At 35.1% G+C, this 18,479-nt stretch overlaps 1 protein-coding gene across 6 annotated transcripts in view; it reads right to left on the reverse strand.

The window, feature by feature from the left end:
• Window positions 1-18,479, reverse strand: part of AGTPBP1 (ATP/GTP binding protein 1) — a 64,321-nt gene that overhangs the window by 27,453 nt on the left and 18,389 nt on the right. For all 6 annotated transcript variants that reach the window (XR_001525433.3, XR_001525434.3, XM_015653035.2 and 3 more), the window contains exons 8-20: window positions 18,161-18,292; window positions 16,220-16,313; window positions 14,557-14,594; window positions 12,858-13,066; window positions 12,269-12,446; window positions 10,765-10,862; window positions 9,611-9,727; window positions 8,323-9,038; window positions 4,951-5,034; window positions 4,593-4,679; window positions 4,358-4,506; window positions 2,917-3,004; window positions 2,066-2,210 (exon numbers count right to left, since the gene is read on the reverse strand). Coding sequence is in view for 4 of the 6 variants with exons in the window: in XM_015653035.2 (XP_015508521.1) it covers window positions 2,066-2,210; window positions 2,917-3,004; window positions 4,358-4,506; window positions 4,593-4,679; window positions 4,951-5,034; window positions 8,323-9,038; window positions 9,611-9,727; window positions 10,765-10,862; window positions 12,269-12,446; window positions 12,858-13,066; window positions 14,557-14,594; window positions 16,220-16,313; window positions 18,161-18,292 (2,135 nt within the window). In the remaining 2 variants the exon portion in view is untranslated. The remainder of the gene's footprint in view (window positions 1-2,065; window positions 2,211-2,916; window positions 3,005-4,357; window positions 4,507-4,592; window positions 4,680-4,950; window positions 5,035-8,322; window positions 9,039-9,610; window positions 9,728-10,764; window positions 10,863-12,268; window positions 12,447-12,857; window positions 13,067-14,556; window positions 14,595-16,219; window positions 16,314-18,160; window positions 18,293-18,479) is intronic.

Here is an 18,479-nt window from a genome sequence, read left to right on the forward strand (position 1 = left end):
ACTTCAAATCCTTTGCAGTCACATATGACAGCATATTTCAAAGGTACTATTTAACAGATCTTTGAGATGTTCTAAAAAATGTTCATGTTTCCAGGATAATTTTGACCATGAAATACCATTTTCTACGTCTCTGACTGATTGAACAGTTTAGAGTCTGGTTTTCCAACTGCTTTGAGAAAGATGAAGAGGGTAAATTATTGTACACAGATGGTACATATATAAGGGTATATGGAAAGTAAGAACCTCTGCTTCATTAAGGTTGTCTGATCAGGGACCTTTTCACTGCACAAAGTAGTAATAAATAAAGGAAGAATCAATACACAGGAGCAGAGAAATGAGATGTAACGGAACCCACAGCAATCAACAAAGTCACCAGCCTCTCATTGAAGAGGCCATTAAGAATCTACAGACCAAGACTTGGAGAGAATCACCTCATAAACAAGAGGCACCGGCTAATTTGGGACATTTGAGATGGGGTTGTGGTACCATACAGAACCCAGGCACCTGATTCCTACAGTGTGCCCTTAGCCATCTCTCTGTGCAGCCTTACTCTCTCTACCCTGTGCATCCAAGTGCTGTGTGGACTAGCGCAACTAAAAGGACAGATGTAACTCAGTTTGGGCTCAACAACTGGAATGCACAAGGGTCTCAGCATCAGTAGATGGAGAAGCCAGCCTCTCGGGAGCATGGGTACTACAAGCTATGAGTTCCAAGTCCCAGCTACTGATGGACTCAAAGCAGATGCCAGCAGCTGGAGCTGTAGGGATTGTAGGCACTCTTCAGTCAGTGGTGTCAGCAAGGAAGCAAGGGGATGTCTCACTGCCAGCAACCGCAGTGGGTAAACAAATTGGTGTTCAGCCACTGAGGCAAGGACAGTGAGTACATCAAAAGACGTCTGGTAGGACAATTAGGGGTGAGTTCCTCAGTGACAACACCTGAAGAAGGAACATGCATTACAAGACCATGTACCTGGTGGCAGCTGCTAGGGATGGGTGGGGCAAGCACATGCATCTTCCCTGCAGCCAATGCATGTGGGGGCACATGTGAAACTTGCTACTGAACTTGAAGGTGAACTACCCAGTGAGTATAGGCCCCAGGTCAAGGGAGGGGTATCTAGCAGGCAGACAGCCCCTGCTGGCACTGGCACAGAGCCACAAGTGCAGAATGCCTCTGAGAGGAGTGTGCAAGTGCACACACCTGTTTGCTAGTGAGAATGAGGCTGGACTAGACCGCAAACTGGAAGTCTGCACAGCAGGTAAGAGAGACGTGGGATCGAGGCAGGGCTATGCCATGGATGGGCCATGCCGGTGTTCTACAAGCATGCTTGTGATCCTAGAGAACCGGCAGGCTTGTACTTTTACTAGCACTTTTACTAGCAATCCATACCAACTGCAGAGGAGGATGGGGTGTCTGTAATAGGTACACAAGTCAGGATAGTGCAGACAGCAGTGCACTTTGTCTGTGCCAGTCCCTATAGCCAGCCCTGCCTGGGGGAGTGGGCATGCACAAGTGTTTGTGCGTAAGTCTCTTTCTCTTCCTGGGATACACACTCAGACTAGTGAATATATAAGCAAATAGGAAAGCAGCAGCAACATCCATCAGCCTGGAACAGAGACCCCCAGGTCCCTTGGCTGGCCTCCAGCGGCTGGGCAGGAGGAACCTCCAGGAACCTCCAGGACTAGGAGCTGCTGGAAGCAGCAGTTGCTTATAACATCTCTTAAGAGGTACTCCTTTCAAAAGCCAGCATAGTTTCATGAAAAGCTGCATTTAAAGCTTCTATACACTGGCCACTGAATCCTCTGCTTTGCTTTTATTGCTGTGACAGAGGCAAATGAGACATTCTAGGCAAATTAATTTTGCTTAGTATTAAAAGCTTCAGAAGACTTCTTTAGACTATTCATAAACCTAAAAAGATCTCAAATTATTTTAGTTATAGCAGCTTTAATTATCAAAAGGTTTATATAGAACAGCAGAATACAAGCAATTTAACACAAACACTCCATCAAATTAGCACTGCTTCCAGCCGATAAATATTAATTTATGTAACAGAAAATAAGCTTCTCACCTTTAAAGTTGAGTATGTATATGGATAATGGTAAGCAAAGTAGCACACATCATCTTTATGTTGGAAAGTCACTGTGAATGTAATTGTGTAATAAGATTTTCCTTTCTGGCCCCCAGCAGCAATTGAACTTCTTGAAAAGTGATTCCTATATCAAAAAAATTAAGGTAATACACAAATTAGAGTAGTTTTTTTCACTCTGTTGATTATTTCTAAACACACATTCTAAGAGTCAGAAGGTTTTTTAGTGACTGTATTTCTCTTCTATGTACATGCAGGTTAAATACAGGTTGCCACCAGCTTTAAAGATACTTTATTGTAACAGTGACACACACGTTTATTCTCATTGATAAAAGGTGAGCAAACAAAAACAAGTAACACAATAAAACAAACAAAAAAGTAAGGAAACAGCTACCAACCAAGAAGGATTACATATTGATATGCTGTACCATATGATCCTGAGTTTTAGAACTCCTCTACAATAATTCCACCACAAATTATAGAAGGCTCATCCCAAAGACCATGAGGTCAGTATTACTGGAAGTTACTAGTAAGAATTCAAGTAGGCATGCATATATATGTTCCCTTAAAAGCTTCCCAGAAACAGTGTCCAATTTCTAAGAAAAGTCTAAAATATGAGCAGCTTAAATATTAGTCATGTGATTACAAAATGAGATCCTGTATATTTCTATCACATATATTACTCTCTTTAGTAACTCAGAAAAAAACCCTCTTCACAACAGAGTAACCCAGAACTATCAAACGCAGAAACAAGTACTTCTCCTCAAAAATTGTACCTCATGTTAATCTTCAGTGTAAGATTTGCTGCATGTTTAGTCTGTGTGTGTACTTACTTGTAGTAACAAATATCTGTCCCAACACGAGTCCAACATGGTCGAGAACGTAGTGCTTCCTGAACAGAATACATGAGGGGCTGCATACCTGAAAGAAGATATGCATCTCACTTTAATGCTTACCATTAAACAGAAACACATCATGGACCACATCAACACTTACATACAAGTCTACAAATTACTTATTTACTCACTATCAGAGTATATTTTCATTAATGTCTGGGTATGGTACTGTGTGCTTTTTAAACCAGGTGACAAAAGATTGATGATTTTAATAAAATAACAATTAAAGAAATGAGTAAGACCTAAATGGAATGTTTAATGAAAGTTGAGGTTTGCATGAATGGTAGACTATGAGCATCCATTCAACTCACACTACAAAAAGGCTTCACAGAGAACATAAAAAATTGATACTATCATCCACTCATGTAAATAACTGGAAAATAACTGATGTTTAAGGACAATTTTTTAAAAAAAGTAACTCTTTAAAGTCTGTTTTTTTGATAGCATACTCAAATTGAATACTTAATATGAAGTTAAAGGAGAAAATAATACATACTAATTGAGTATCATTTATTCATTAGATAATTAGCCAACCACACTGACTGATTCAGTCAATTTATCAAAAAAATTAAACTGTTAAGTAAGTATGCACAACATAAATAAAAAAATACCTAAGATGATTGATGAAGATTAGTAAGTAACTTAAAAGCATCTTATTAGCAGTCAAACTACCTGGTATTCTGTGACTTTATCTATGAGAATGACAAAGTGTATGACAAAGGAGAATACAATATTACTTGGTAACAAGAGTTTGAAGCTGCAGGTGGGAGAAGAAATTTCTTCCTTCTTAAAGGACAAATTTCAGAATATACAGGAGGAAAAAAATCCAAACAATTTGCAAACCTTTGAAAGTTTTGAAAAAAACACACTGCAAACACTACTACACTTACTAGAGACAGCAATGGTCAGTTATGAACCCCAGTATTTCAGGCCAGACTTACTTCTCCTTATCGTCAATAAAACAAAACTGTTTTGGAATGTCTCCACTTACATTCACATCTACCCCCATGCAGAATTGGATTAATGATAACCACTGTCATTCTTCTTGCTCTGTGTGAATCAACAGGTTTTGTTCCTGTCCTCCCCAGCTCACTGGTCCTAAGACAATTGTAGCTGCAGTTACCAGTAACTTTCTTCTGCTTTGGCCTCACTTACAGCAAAACTTCATATTAAAAACTGACAGCCCTTGGTTTAAGATGCATTTCTTCTTTTTAAATACAGCTGTCAAAATACTTTCTAGCAATACTATTAAAATAAAGAATTTAAACTGACAACATGAATACTGCTAATTCTGTGGAGGAGGGAAGGAAACAGCTAAGTTGACTAGAACAGGTATTTTTTACATATTTCTTCTCGAAGTCTGGGAAACATATCTTACCATAGTTGAACTGACTGTTTGACTTTTCACAGTTGATGATGTTAAACCGGTAACCAGTGCCAGTTTTCATTCCACTGACTTCAAAGTAAAACCATTGATGGTAATGATTGCTATTTATATCTGAGTTCAGAATTAGATCATACTCATTTCTGAAAATTAACAAAAACATATCAGTGATCGTAGGAAGCAGAAATAAAAGGCCTAAACCATGAAAAGTAGACATGAAGTATCTTACTTTCTGATCTGAATAACTTTGCGCAGGTTTCCAGATTCAAATTTGGAATTAAACTTCAAAACATCTGCCTCCTCTGGTACAGAAAAACTATGAGTAGAAAAAGGGACCAAAATGAATAAAACAAACTTAGCTAAACCAAATATATCAATATATATATAGCTTTCTTTTAGTCCTCATTTGGCAATTCAGAAACTATTTTGATCCTTCCTCTAAATACAGCCTGGGTAGAAAAGACCCTGTTCTGTCAGATGAAACTTCGTATGAAATCTGCTGTAAACATTATGAGTCACATCACAAGGAAAGTAGAGGTGGCTTAGAGTATTACTTGAATATTGCTTACAGAAAGGTAAAAACTTACCTCAAATTATCAAGGTCATACACAACTCTATCTATAATGTCATTTTGATAAATCAGCCTTTCAATATCTTGAGAGATTTTTGTCCTAAAAAATAGAAGCAGAGTTCTCATTTAAAATGTCACTTACTGTTTCCAATCACAAAGAGGAATTGTCTTATACAGGAAAACTAACGAAGTTAACATGAAGACAGTGGTACAGTTCAGACAGACCTCAGCTTCACCCCCACTTATGTGCGCAAACTCAAGGTGTACTTAAGTTTAAACACCTGCATTCGCAGCTGACTGAATCCAGAATTTGTATGTGAGGGATCTGAGTTTTCATGCACACAACTCACTGGGTTTTATCTGAAGGAAAAAAAAACGCATTTTCATACTTTATAATAGAAGCAAAAATTACTCAAACATTACTTATGTTAATTCTTTAACCCATGACAACACTTGATAACATTAGTAACTTAGATGAATCCTACCATAAACAAAATTAAAGAGTTTTAGGGAGTAGGTTGTACAGTGAGTGTGTTAGTGAACTAGTTTTCACCTCCAAAGATCTAGGTTCATTTATCGACTACATAACAAATAAGAAAGAATTTGGTGATGTCAGCCAAATGTCAGCTGTGTGCTTATCCAGATCATAAAGCCATTGCACAACTGGCAGTATCTAGGTCCTGGCTTGGAAAAGTAAGAATGTGTTGCAGTTCAAGAATGAAATATAGTGGCAGAGCTGTGTGGAAAAGCTTGCACAGCACCTGCAATAAGAAGAAAAGGAGGCAGATTAACAATGAAGAATACAGAAACAGAATGCTAAAGTACATTCAGGCTGTAAATTCTTGATTTAATTAAAATAAATACTGCTAACAAATGAAAAACAGAAGTAAGTGGACAACTCTAGCACATTTTATTAAACTGCAATTAACTGAAAAAGAAGTCACAAGTTGAAGGTACTGACAACATTGTGAAAAGGCTGACTCACCACAATCCATCTGAATAGGTTCAGCTCAGGACAGAATTACAGATTTTTGACCTTAGAAATTATCTTAGAAAACTTATTCAATCTCAGCATGCCTTAGCTCTAAAATGTAATGACACTCCCTAATATCACAGGAGTTTTGCCAAGACAAAATCCATCAATGAAAATCCATAGTAAGTATTTTAAAAATGATAATGGCACTAAGATACCATTATAATAAACAGTGTAGATGAAAGCAAAGAATAAATAGTATTCAAGATGCTCATGAGAAGGAAAAGTAGTAGCAGACATTTTCATGTTCCAAAAAATGAAGGTAAGACATTTAAAGAAAATTAAAGGAAAAAAAAACTCTAGAACCAACACTGTAGCTGTGAGGCATGTGCTTAGAGATTACTCCTTTGTGGATCCTGATGATTAGAAAACACTGAAGTATACAGAAAAAAACCCCAACCCAACCAAATTTTTTAAGGAATAGAAAAAAGCAGAAATTTAACCCCAAATTTATAGGGTATTTTTCATATAATAATTTTCTTCCTAAAAAGATAGAGTAGTATAAGATACTTCAACTATTATCAATTTCATTTATCCATACAAAAATACATAGGTAAGTTATTTGGTGATAATTACATGCTACTAAATTTAAAACAGAAGAAATTCAAAAACATTTAATCTCCTGGCACATTTCAAGACTTAAAAAAAAAAGCAAAACAAACCCAAACCTTACATTGTTCTAATAAAAACAAGAAGAAAATCCATTAAGTCACACCTTAGACCCCACAAAATATTTTCTCACATTACATGGATGGATTAAATCAACCATTTATTTTCTCAATAGGACTTACCCAATGAGCAGTAGCTAAGTGCTTACATTACAGAGAACATAAATCACACTGAATGTCAAGAGTTTGGACACAGCTTTGTAAAAGACTTTAAAGCTTTTCCATGTCCACTACCAAACTAATTTTTACAATCCACTATAAACTATGAAATTATAAAATAATTATGACCTTTTTAAACAAGTTACTTTCTCAGAGGTTTGTTACATTGCAGTAACAAGACTGAGTCATTTCTAGAAAACTGAATTCTTAAAACAGTGTTCCTTAAAAATGTGATGCAGGATTTTTGGTCCAAGTTTAGCCATATTACCTGGTATTTAATTCTTGTTCACACAAGATCTCAAAAAGTTACTTTCAGCATAAAAATACAACAAAAATAAAACATTTTCAAGTTAAAATATACTGTAAAATTATCTTCATGATCTAGAAATCAGCCTTATGTATAGTTGTACAAAGTTTATTTTTCCAGTGCTTTATATCTAACAAAGAACACTGGATTGACAAATTGTATCTGACTTCACTCAGTTTTATTCAGGAAAATTCAGAATTATTATTTACTACAAAAACATACATAAGAATTTACAAGATTTACTTAAATGCAATTCTTAAGTGATTCCTGACTCAAGACTATCTCCCTTCTAAATCAGCTGAATCTATCTAATAAATAACCTGCTAGGAAAGATTCTCCTCCTTCAACACTGAACAATATATTCATTATGTCATTAGTGTTCCAGCAGTTCTCATTTCACTACAAAGATCACTTTTTCACTTTTTCAGTGAAACAGCTGAAGGATTTTCATTCAACCATCTAAAGACACTTAATTGCTTAATAATTTTAATACTTAAATGCAAGTACAGAGGAACTCATTAACTTGGTTATAGTTATGAGTATAAAGGCAAAGGCATTCAATTTCATAATTAGGCAAGTGGCGAAGTCTCACAGCTACTACTTCATGTTCTGCTAGTGTACTCACATGTCTTTACTGTAACTCACTATGTATATTAGTCAACTCTTTATACCACTTCTGCAAACTGTTAAGAATCTCATCACTCTTCATCATCTTCTATTATCTCTCAGTGAAGAAATAAAAGGGTGTGTTGATGTGCTTTTGTTGTATGTCATTCTGCAGGACCTACCACAGACTGCAACCCCTGCATTTGTTACCTCTAAATTCTTTCATACTGTGAACACTAAAGCCAAATACTTTAGTGTATTAATTTTTTAACTTTTTCCACTACGGCGGTGGGATTTTATAGGTTGGTTTGTTATTTTGCAGACTACAAAGTTTACATGGGAAATGATGGGAAGGCAGAAAGGGAGAATAATAAATTGAATTTCGTATTTAGAATTAGCAGTCACAGAAATCAGACTGTTTTCTTTACGGCTGTGCTCTGATCAATGCCTACTTACCTACCTTCCAACTGCTTTTCACTGGAAACAGTTTTAGACATTGCTTGTTAATCACAGCATAGTTAGGGCTGGGTGTGAGATCATCAGGTTTATCTCATCCTAAACACTGTTTCTCAAAGGCATGAAAACAGCAACAAGAAAAGGAGTATGGCAACTCACCTCTGCACCCCATATGGCCTTTCCAGAATAGGTTCCTTAAATGGGGGTGGAATATGGCCAAAATAATCTGGATAAGCCACTTCCGAGTATTCCGGAACAGATTTTGTGTGCTTCACCATTTCAAGATAAAGATCACAGTCATGAACTGGTGATACATCAGAAACTTGAAGCATGACATGCTCTCCTGGTGAACTAGATCTGGAATCCTCCTCCTCCTCCTCTGAATCCACTCCAGTGCAGCAGAGTTTTCCCAGCTGGACAGATGATCCTTCAAAGAGACCACCTCCAGAAGGTGAAACTTGCTCACAGGATTTACTACAAGTAAGTGTGGTAAGGCTAGTTTTGCTTTCCGTCTTTACTACACGCTCTGAACCATAATATTGATCATTTTTTGCACTGTCCTGGAGACTGATTCTGTCCAAGCCTTTCACAATTTCTTGGCTTAGACACTCGCATGATGGAAGCATGCCTCTTTGATCATTTTGCTGATGTAAACTGCTGTCTTTCAGGTTATCTTTCTTTGGTAGTTCCAGAAACACTGGCCTTCTATTGTATTCCTCTGTCAATAAAGGATTGCACTCCTTTAAAGCAACTCCTTTTGTTGATGGGTTTGCTTCAGCAGAGTGCTCCTCACTGGCTGTAGGAACAACAATAGGTCCACTCAAATTTGCATCAGGTACAAAAGGCTTTGGTTCCTTGGAAACTAAGTCCCATTCCTTAAAAAACAAAGGTGAAAAAATAATTAAAAAAATTATTAACAAAAAAAGTAAACAGTTCCCAAGATTCATGCATATTAGAAACATTTCTCTTTCCTTGTTTTAAATGTAATTTAAAAGGTGACAGCTATTATAAAATCACACTGAAACAGAACAATGAAGTTTCATCTTTTACAACACGGCCTTAGAGCAATAACAAGCAGTTCATTAATAACAAAGTATAAAGTCAAAGTAATTGCCCAGATATTTCAACTACCTATTTTAAGCAGATGCATAGCTTTAAGAAGCCTAATAAAATGAAATGCCCTCAGAAATATCATGCCCTTCTTCACTATTTTACTTTCTGCTGTGTGCAATAATCAGACACCAGAAAACAGTTTTCCTTTACATCTACCCACAGTACCCATTTCTCAATAGGACTTAAGCAACCGTAACACTTAACTAAATAACCTAGGATAAAGTACTCCCATATGCAGGTCCAGAACTGCAGATCCATGATTCTTGGCTAGAGGAACTATTCATCAGAGTCAACCTGACACGGCCAGAAATGTCCTGGGGATCATATACTTTACCTGAAAGTTTTCTGAAAGTTCTGGGAAAAAATGCTCATACATTTTCAGTTCTTCTTTGGATCTTCCCAATTCCTGTCTAGGTTTCAGTTTATTAATATCAGTCTCAATATCATCATTCTGAAAGATCACCAGAACAAATTAATTTTGCATCTAAAATTAATGAACTTCTACAACATTAATCTGAAACATTCACCTTTACTCCTAACACATTCATACTTTAAAAGATAAAATACCATATTTCAAAATTAGCTGAACTGCAGCTTCCATTATGAAGATTTAGACTGCTCAGTATTATTATTATTATCCCTAAGCCTCCTTTTCAACAGTGATATTACAAATATTTCAATTTTCTTGCTTTCATCCAAACTTATTATACACAGATATCAGATTTTACATGAAATCCATGCATATTCCCAGTACTGGAACTTGGAATGTGAAGACTTCATCTGATTGCAGTGACAATGCAATACTTCTGTAGGGATATAATGCATCCATTTGGGGATGGAGGGAAGATAATCCTTCCATCAGAGCTCATAAGATCCTTCAATAAAATATATCTTTCCAGTTCATGGACAGACAATTCAATTAACCCTTTAATACATATAACATAAAAATAAAGAATAAGGCAATTCTGACAAAATGTCCATGTCCCAGCTGGCAGCTGGAAAGCAGAATACCTTCTCTAAGTGGTACAACAGTGAGAGGTATGATGTCTACCACTACAGCTGGCTGAACTTCAGCTACGTTGTTGAAACACTGATCTAGTCAATCCCAGTCCAGAATGCTGGAAAAGGTTAGAGCAGCTCCTACATATGGATAGCCTATGCAAGAAAAGCAGGCTGAGAGAAGTACAAGTTGGGAAGAGAACACTGCTAAAGGAATCTCTGGTTCTGTTCCACTGCACTCCAGACACAACAAGTGAGAAGCAAACAAATTTTGATAAAAATCCTGAAGCAATCTGAACAAGGACAGTTGATATTTTCAAGCAGCACCCACCTTCTTTAAGTTTCGGAAGCATTTTCAATTTTAGAAATTGTCCTGAAAAGCTCCTTAAACTGCTTCTAAAACTGCATGCATTTATATACCAGATTCAAGCAACTTAAATAGAAAATTGCTATACCTGACTTTTACTTATTAATTTTATCTCTACCAACCTTAAAATGCTCGTCCTTGTCATCATCAATTTCAGTTTCAATTTCTGTTTCTGTTTCAGCATCATCGTTATCATCACTTTCATCTACTACATCATCCACTACAACACAAAAACGTTCTGTAAGGCATATTATACTTTTAATCCAATTATACATGCTCAAAGAATATTTTCTGTGTTCTGGGTTTATTTCCTTTTTCACTTACTCCTTGAAAAAAATTGTGAAAATTAACTAGTAAACTAGTGCTGAGGGGGTTTTGTAAAGTTTTCTCATAGTGTTTTTTATGCAGGAAATTTGGAGATTGTCATTAAAAGGCTCATTCAAACATTTACAAATTATGCTCATTTTCTACTCAGAATGATTACGTGTACTGCTTTTACAATACTAACTATACAAGACTATACTTTTAATGAAGCCAGACCTCTAACCACCCCCAACATTCCACATGTCTTTTAGTACAGAACGTTTTCTTTCTAAAGCACTATGTATCCTATTTCCTTAGGTTTTTCACTTCTTTTTGTAACAGATAACAAACCTATTAAAAAAACATATCATTAGTTCACTTAAGCAAACTAGGATGTTTCTAAACAGGTATTATACAGTACCAATATACTGTATTAAGCAGAGATTTAATTTCTCTGGTTTTTGAAATGCGCTTCTAAATCTATTTACTACTTTGAAGACAAAAACATAAACAATCTTTGAACTGCTGGAGTCTGATCCACATGAACAGGATAGCTTAATTCTTTCAGACTATGATTACATTTTGTTTCAGGAAATATCATGAATAAAAGATATTAAAATAAGCTGACTTTGACCCTTCATTTTAGACTAACTTTCTGACAGCAACTTCATTAGTTGCTTACCAGGCCTGAAGCTGTTTTACCTTATCAAAATATGTATTAATTATCTGAAAAATATGAAAGGTGCTCACAATGGGATGAATTGATTTCCTACAAAGAACCATATAAATGGTCTGCAGTACAGTGTTTTCTAAGAGACTGCAACAGGGTCCAAAAAAGCAGCTCTATTTTCCCATCATGCAGATGAAGGAATAACCACAGTAACATAAAAAAGCCAGTGCTTCAGATGGCACACATTAACCTAAATTCATCACATCCTAACTTACCAGAGTGACAGAAGAAGGGGACACATGCTCCTCTAAGATAGGATGTACACTACAACACTTTTTACAGAGGAGAATGTAAACACTACATGAGTTGAGAGACCATTTAAGTTTGAATACAGCAATTCAGTTTGGTGAACATCACCTTTTAGTCCTTGTTTCCTCCTTCATACTATAACCACATGTGTCTGGACAAAATTTTTATCGCTTTAAACTTAACATTAGAAACTGGTGCTCCACACCAAGAGTCACAGACCCTTTACTCATTGAGAAGTATCTCAGAATCCTTTTAGCAGAGAACACAAATAAGTGCAATTGATTCCACCTTCCATAGAGAAAAATTAGACATACTCAAAGAAAAGTACTACAAAATCACCATACCATCAGGAGGCAAATTGTACAGCTGAGCCACTGGACCACTGGCAGGGATAACTGGGAGTTGGAAATGGAAAGCACTTTTAATAGTTGGCAAAGGAAGACGATTTTTGGGAAAACATTTTCTCATTATTAGGCTGGATGTATTGACGAGAGGATCAAGAGTTCTTACTGCAAGGCACTCCTGTTAACAGGAGAATAAAGAAAAGTGTTTCTCAAATTGAAAGTCAAACTATATTTATATATTATTAACAAAAAAAAATAGTTCATGTCTTCTTTGAAGGACAGAAAAACTTGTACTAACTCAAATTTACCTTTTTTAAAAATCCAGATTTCAAAATAGAAAAACATTTTCACCCCCTCTTTTTTTAAAATTAAGTTCAGCTGCCCCTCCCAGAGACAGCCACAGCAAAATAACTGCAAATACAAATTTAATTCTATACTCTTTCATTGTTTCAGTATGGTACAGAATATAATCCTTGCTCCCATAATCAGAAATGACCATGAATCTCATAAAAGAAATACAAAAAATTGAAGTCATGGCGAAAGACTCAAAAGAAGACAACATAAAAAAAACCCATCAGGATAAACTTACCTGTGAAGTGTTGTAAAGAATTTTCATCCCATCGGCATTAATAAATGCTTTTCTTCCCAGTTTGATGTTTGTAACACTTTTAATGCACTGTAACACTCCTTTACGTATCAGCATGTATCTGTGTCGACTATCATGACGGTGCCAATCAACATAAATCGTTAAAAGCACCTGCACATATCCTCTGTCTACTGCTCTCCTGGCATTTGTTTCTTTGCAAAAAAAGTTAGGAAAGAAAATTAAAATTGTCCAGTGACATCAAAATTAATTTCAAACTTTACTTTTAATATTTAAATTATTCTTTTTATCCAAGTAACAGAATTGTTTCAGTTTGAGCAGTATTTTAGCCACCCTTAGAAGAGTTTCACATCAACCTAAACAGAACTGACTGGATAACTGAGACCAGTTATTTTCATGGTTTACTACATGAAAAGCATGCATTACACTTAAAAGGCAGTTTTAAGATGCTGTCACCCAGTAAATTAAAAACCAAAAATGTTTCTATAAAGTATACCCATTACTATCCACACACACTGCCTAGATACAAGATTTGAAACAAACTTGTTTTCACTTGCAATCCATACAGTTTTATCAATATTAGTCAAATTTCATAAGCTAAATATACTTCTACTCCAGATACTGGGTAATCAGTATGACAGCTGGAATACATAGCAGACTAATGTCATTATGAAAATATTTACTTGTATAAAGTGTATGAAGTTACAAGTTAAAACCAGTAAGGAGAAGACATCCCTAAATATATGAACAAGACTTCCTGTTTTAAAGACACGCCTTTTTAACACTTCATTTTACTCCCCAATATTTAACTGCCAATTTACAGAACAGAATACTGACAACAATTTGGAACTATTTCTTTCCCTAAATTTCCCAAGGAGAAATTGCAAAATTCATAAATACACAAACCTGTAAGACCAAGGTATCACACTGAATAAACATGAACATACTCAGCACCCTGTGATAGTACAGAAATTTCCCACCACTTGCATGAAATGGTGTTCTACAAATCTCATCACACCTCAATTCTTATTCAACTCCACTAAGACTACTATAATTGCTGTCACTTTAACACAACTCTTTGGAGAAAATGAGTTTTTAATTCCTTGCTAGTTACAGTGCTGGTTCAAAATCTGCAAAGATGACATTTGTGAGGATCAATTGCTGCTGGCTGAGACAGTCCATGTCTGGAAACACACCATTGGTTTTGTTACCTTTAATTCCACTTCATGAGCATCACTGACAGATTTGTTATTGGGACCCGAGTCATAGTAACTCAGGAAGGTACTGAAGAATACCTGTATTCTCCCTAGCCATCCAACAGATATCTTCAGATGTATGTGTAAAAAAGAGGCACAGGAGTTAAGCTATAGACATCTATTACTGAATTACTGTATGCTGAGGTGAGTGAATGTAAAAACACGTTTTTCTACCATGGATCCAGATCAGTTCTGCAGAAGCAGTGCAGCCTTTCTGCTGCATAACTGACTAAACAGTAACCAAGTATTAAATACATGTATGTACAACAAAAATAAAGCACCAGAAACTGCAGATGAAACTTATTTCTAGTTTTTCTAGCCTTATTTTTGTTTTGGCCACTGACTTAATGTTTAGTTTTACTGTGTTGATATATACACACATACCCATTATAGCTCAAGTACACATTTTCTTGTAGTCAAACACTTACTTGATTTTAGCAATGCAGCAAGTGTGTCTAAAGCAACCCTGTCAACATAACAAGAAAAGTCAAAACAGCAACCAACCAGTAAGCTTATCTACAACACTGTAAAACTATATAAAATATTTACTGCTTACAGACTTATAGAGAGTCTAACTTCATGTCTTCCTGGCTGCACTGTAGCACAGACTTCACTTTAATATTTTACTTTACTAGAAGATCACATATCTCTGCTATATCTGAAGTCTGATGACAAAACTTTAAAATACCAATACAATGTCTATACAAACTTCCAGCTTTGGCAAAAACACTGTGACAATGTATTGCTTATGACCAACACTCACTGGTTGTGATATTTGAAATTCATGTCTTTGTTAGCAGCAGAACAAGTACTTCCACAGAGCAAAGGGCACTATTTTAGAAAACTCTGTATTAATACCAGCAGTATATGAATATACTCAGAAGCAATGCCCATCAATCCGTACTACAACACAAGATGATCAGCATGGGGTTTTTCTTGTACACAAACATCTTCTTTCAATTCAACTGTGCAAATACAAAATGTATATACTTATTTTTTCCCTCTTTGTGAAGATGGACTTGATGCATTTGGTCTTAAGACCATAAAAAAGGATATCATGATTAGTCACATCATAGAATAGTACATTCATATGTGGAATTCTAGCTGAGCCTTCAAAAAGAGGACATGATTTTTGAACACTACTCCTGTGACCATAAATATCAGATTTTGATCACATATTTCTTTTATAACGAAATTAGAATATGCAAAATATGAGATTGATACTTTGCTAATCAGATGAAAGATTTAGTTTTCCACTGGTATGTGCTTCAAAAAGGTTGAGAATATAAAGAAAGGATACATTTACATTCACTTAGCTACTTTTTAACCCTACACTCATCCCAAAAACCCAAACCAAATAAAAAAATCCAATCAAACAAAAAACTCAAAATCTACAGCTACCACCAGAGTGGGAATCTAAAGTCACCACTTTCACCTACACAGTGAATTTTAATTTTTTTAACACAATAGCACACTAGACAAATATTGCTGGGGCTTCCTATTCTGTGTTTTATATTCTTGCTCTGGATGTCTATTTCCTTTGCAGAAAAATGGAAAGAAAATTCTATTACCAAATGAAACAGACAGTGTCACACCAGAAGCACAAAGCAGATCACAGAATATGCTGAACTGGAAGAAGCACACAAGGATCATCAAGTCCAGCTCCTGGCCCTGCACAGCACCATCCCCAGGAGTCACACCCTGTGCCTGAGAGCTTTGTTTCAATGCTCCTGAACTCTGTCAGGCTTGGTGCTGTAGAAACAAACTGAAAAAAATGATGTGATTGTCTTGATCTGTTTGTTATGATTTGGGGTTAACCACTGTCCAGTTTCCATGCAGGAATATTACAGATAAAAAAATAATGTATATTATTTTACTAGTACTGCAACTAGACATTCAAGTACTATGTGCTACTCAACTGGGGAAAATTAAAATCTCTCATATTTATGGTACTCCTTCCCATCTCCCTTCAGTTTAATCCTCAAATATTAATTGCATTTGATTTCTCCCATATTGTTTTTCACTCACAAGTAAGTTTTGAAAAAAAATACAAGGTTTTACCATATAGTATATTAACGAAATCTTACTTACTTCATAAGGCTAGTATTCCTTTTACTAAAAGGGCCAATGATCTTAAACATCAGTTCTACTACTCCATTCTTTCCCAGAGATACTGCATTTACAGCTGGAAGTTAGAAGCAATCCATTTTAATATAATGTAGTAAGAAAGGCAAAAGAAAACAATCAATACACTCAAAACTAAAATTCACACAAGTTAATTTTGAAGTACAAAAAATGCTAGATATTTTTGTGCTTTAAGACATACAGTGACAAGCAAACAGTACTCTGCACATAATTAGCATGACAATCCAATCCTGATAGAACTTGGAAAATAAGACAACTTAATTATTACTTTACAAATAAAACCATGTACTACTTCCAATGCAGGCTTCTGCTTTCTATGTTACTAAGATACAACACAAAAAGAATTTTCTCTATAGAAATTCACCGTCTATTGAAACAGCAGGTTTTCTAAAATTTCAGGTTCTATGACTTGCTATTACCCTTCAGTATTTGGACAAACAGGTATATTCACCAGGATTTGAAATCAAAGAGTTATAAATCAAAGTGTTATAAAATTTAAAAATGCCAACTGGTATAGCTTTCCTGAACTACATGTTATGAATATATGTTTTCAAAAAACAAAAATTATAAATGTAATGTATTTGAAAGGGATCAGATAAAAATATATAATACTAAGACCTATGTTAGAGAAATATGTGCTTGAAGTATACGTTTGAAGTACAACAGCTAACTGAAAATACAAACTGCTGACACAGGCACAGAAATTTCATTCCTGACTGAGTTTAGTAATACATTCTCCTAACAAACTAGGAAGAGAGCAGCCAAGAATTTACATCAATATAATAAATGCTGTTATCACTGCAGAATTTAGTACACAAACCCAAGTAGAAATTTCATCATCATTAGCAGCATCATACCAGAATCTAAGTTAGAACTTATTCTAATAGTAATTGTATGTACACAAACTGGAAGTATTATTCATTAGAATATTACAAACTACTACTTTTTCTTTTCATAAAGAATGAGGAATACAGAAAATATAACTCATCTAACAAGTTGAATTAGAGACTCAGTCCTACTTTCATGATGAAGCAAGTTTTCAGGTATACAATGTAACTAATGTAACTATCTGTATTAGACTTTTCATTTTAGAAGCACTTTATGTCATTGTCAGACAACAGAACATAACAACACAACAGAAATAGAGCTGCCATGCTTTGAAAATATTAGGGCTTTATGAATTATAGCTGCTCATGTGAATGACCTGAAAACATAATCTTACAGATTATCAAATCAGTTCTCTCGGGGGAACATGGACACATTTCTAATTTCTTGCACTTAAATAAGAAGATTAACAACCACTTCAAGCTCAAATAAAAAAATTAAGAGCATCTAACTGACAGCAGAGATACAGAAAGAAAAATATTATTCTCATCCTATTGGCTGCCCAAACAACTAGGCTCTTGTGGTAGAATATTAGTCCAACAGTGGTGAATGGAGCTCTTGAACAAAAGGAGTAAGGAAAAGGTTAAATTAAGAAATAATTAGGTTAAATTGATATATCTTCTGTGTTAACCAAATTTTAAATTGGTACTATAGAAACAAATAAAACACCAGGAATAAAAAGATGAGAATTAATAATAAAGAGAATAATTATTTAACTCAAAGTCCTTCTGTAAACAAAATGTTTGCAATTCTGGTTTAGAGTTTTAAACATCAACATTTATGCAAATTAGATGGCTCAAAATTCCACACATCCATTGGCACAGAACAAAAAAAGAAAATTTCTAGAATTTAAGTATTTTGAGGCATAAAGAGGAAATTCTCAGTAAAAAATATAGTTTAAATAACTAACATTAAACAAGCACTCAGAGTTGATATTTTAACCTTATCTAAATAAAAAGCTTTATTCACATATGAAAGAAAATTGTTTTCTGCAATACTTACAGTTGGTTGAATAAACTCTTAATACTTGAAGACATGGCAATATTAGCCTGTGGTTCTGCAAATTCTGCTTCACTAAATTCAATGATATGTTCAGGGCACCATTTACTCTTGCTTTCACACCAATCTTCTTGTCTGACATCAAAGAAACACAAGATCAATCACACTAATTTTGAAATTGATAAAAAAATAGAAGTTAAATGACTGAATTCTTTCTACTGATGTCAACTATGCTTATCTACTTTCTACCATTCTTTCCTCCCCTCTAATTTACTACTTTTTTTTCCTTCTCTAACAATTCTGAGTATGTGGATGCTTACAC

The sequence above is a fragment of the Parus major genome, chromosome Z (assembly GCF_001522545.3).
Source record: "Parus major isolate Abel chromosome Z, Parus_major1.1, whole genome shotgun sequence".
In the NCBI taxonomy this organism is placed as follows: Eukaryota; Metazoa; Chordata; class Aves; order Passeriformes; family Paridae; genus Parus; species Parus major.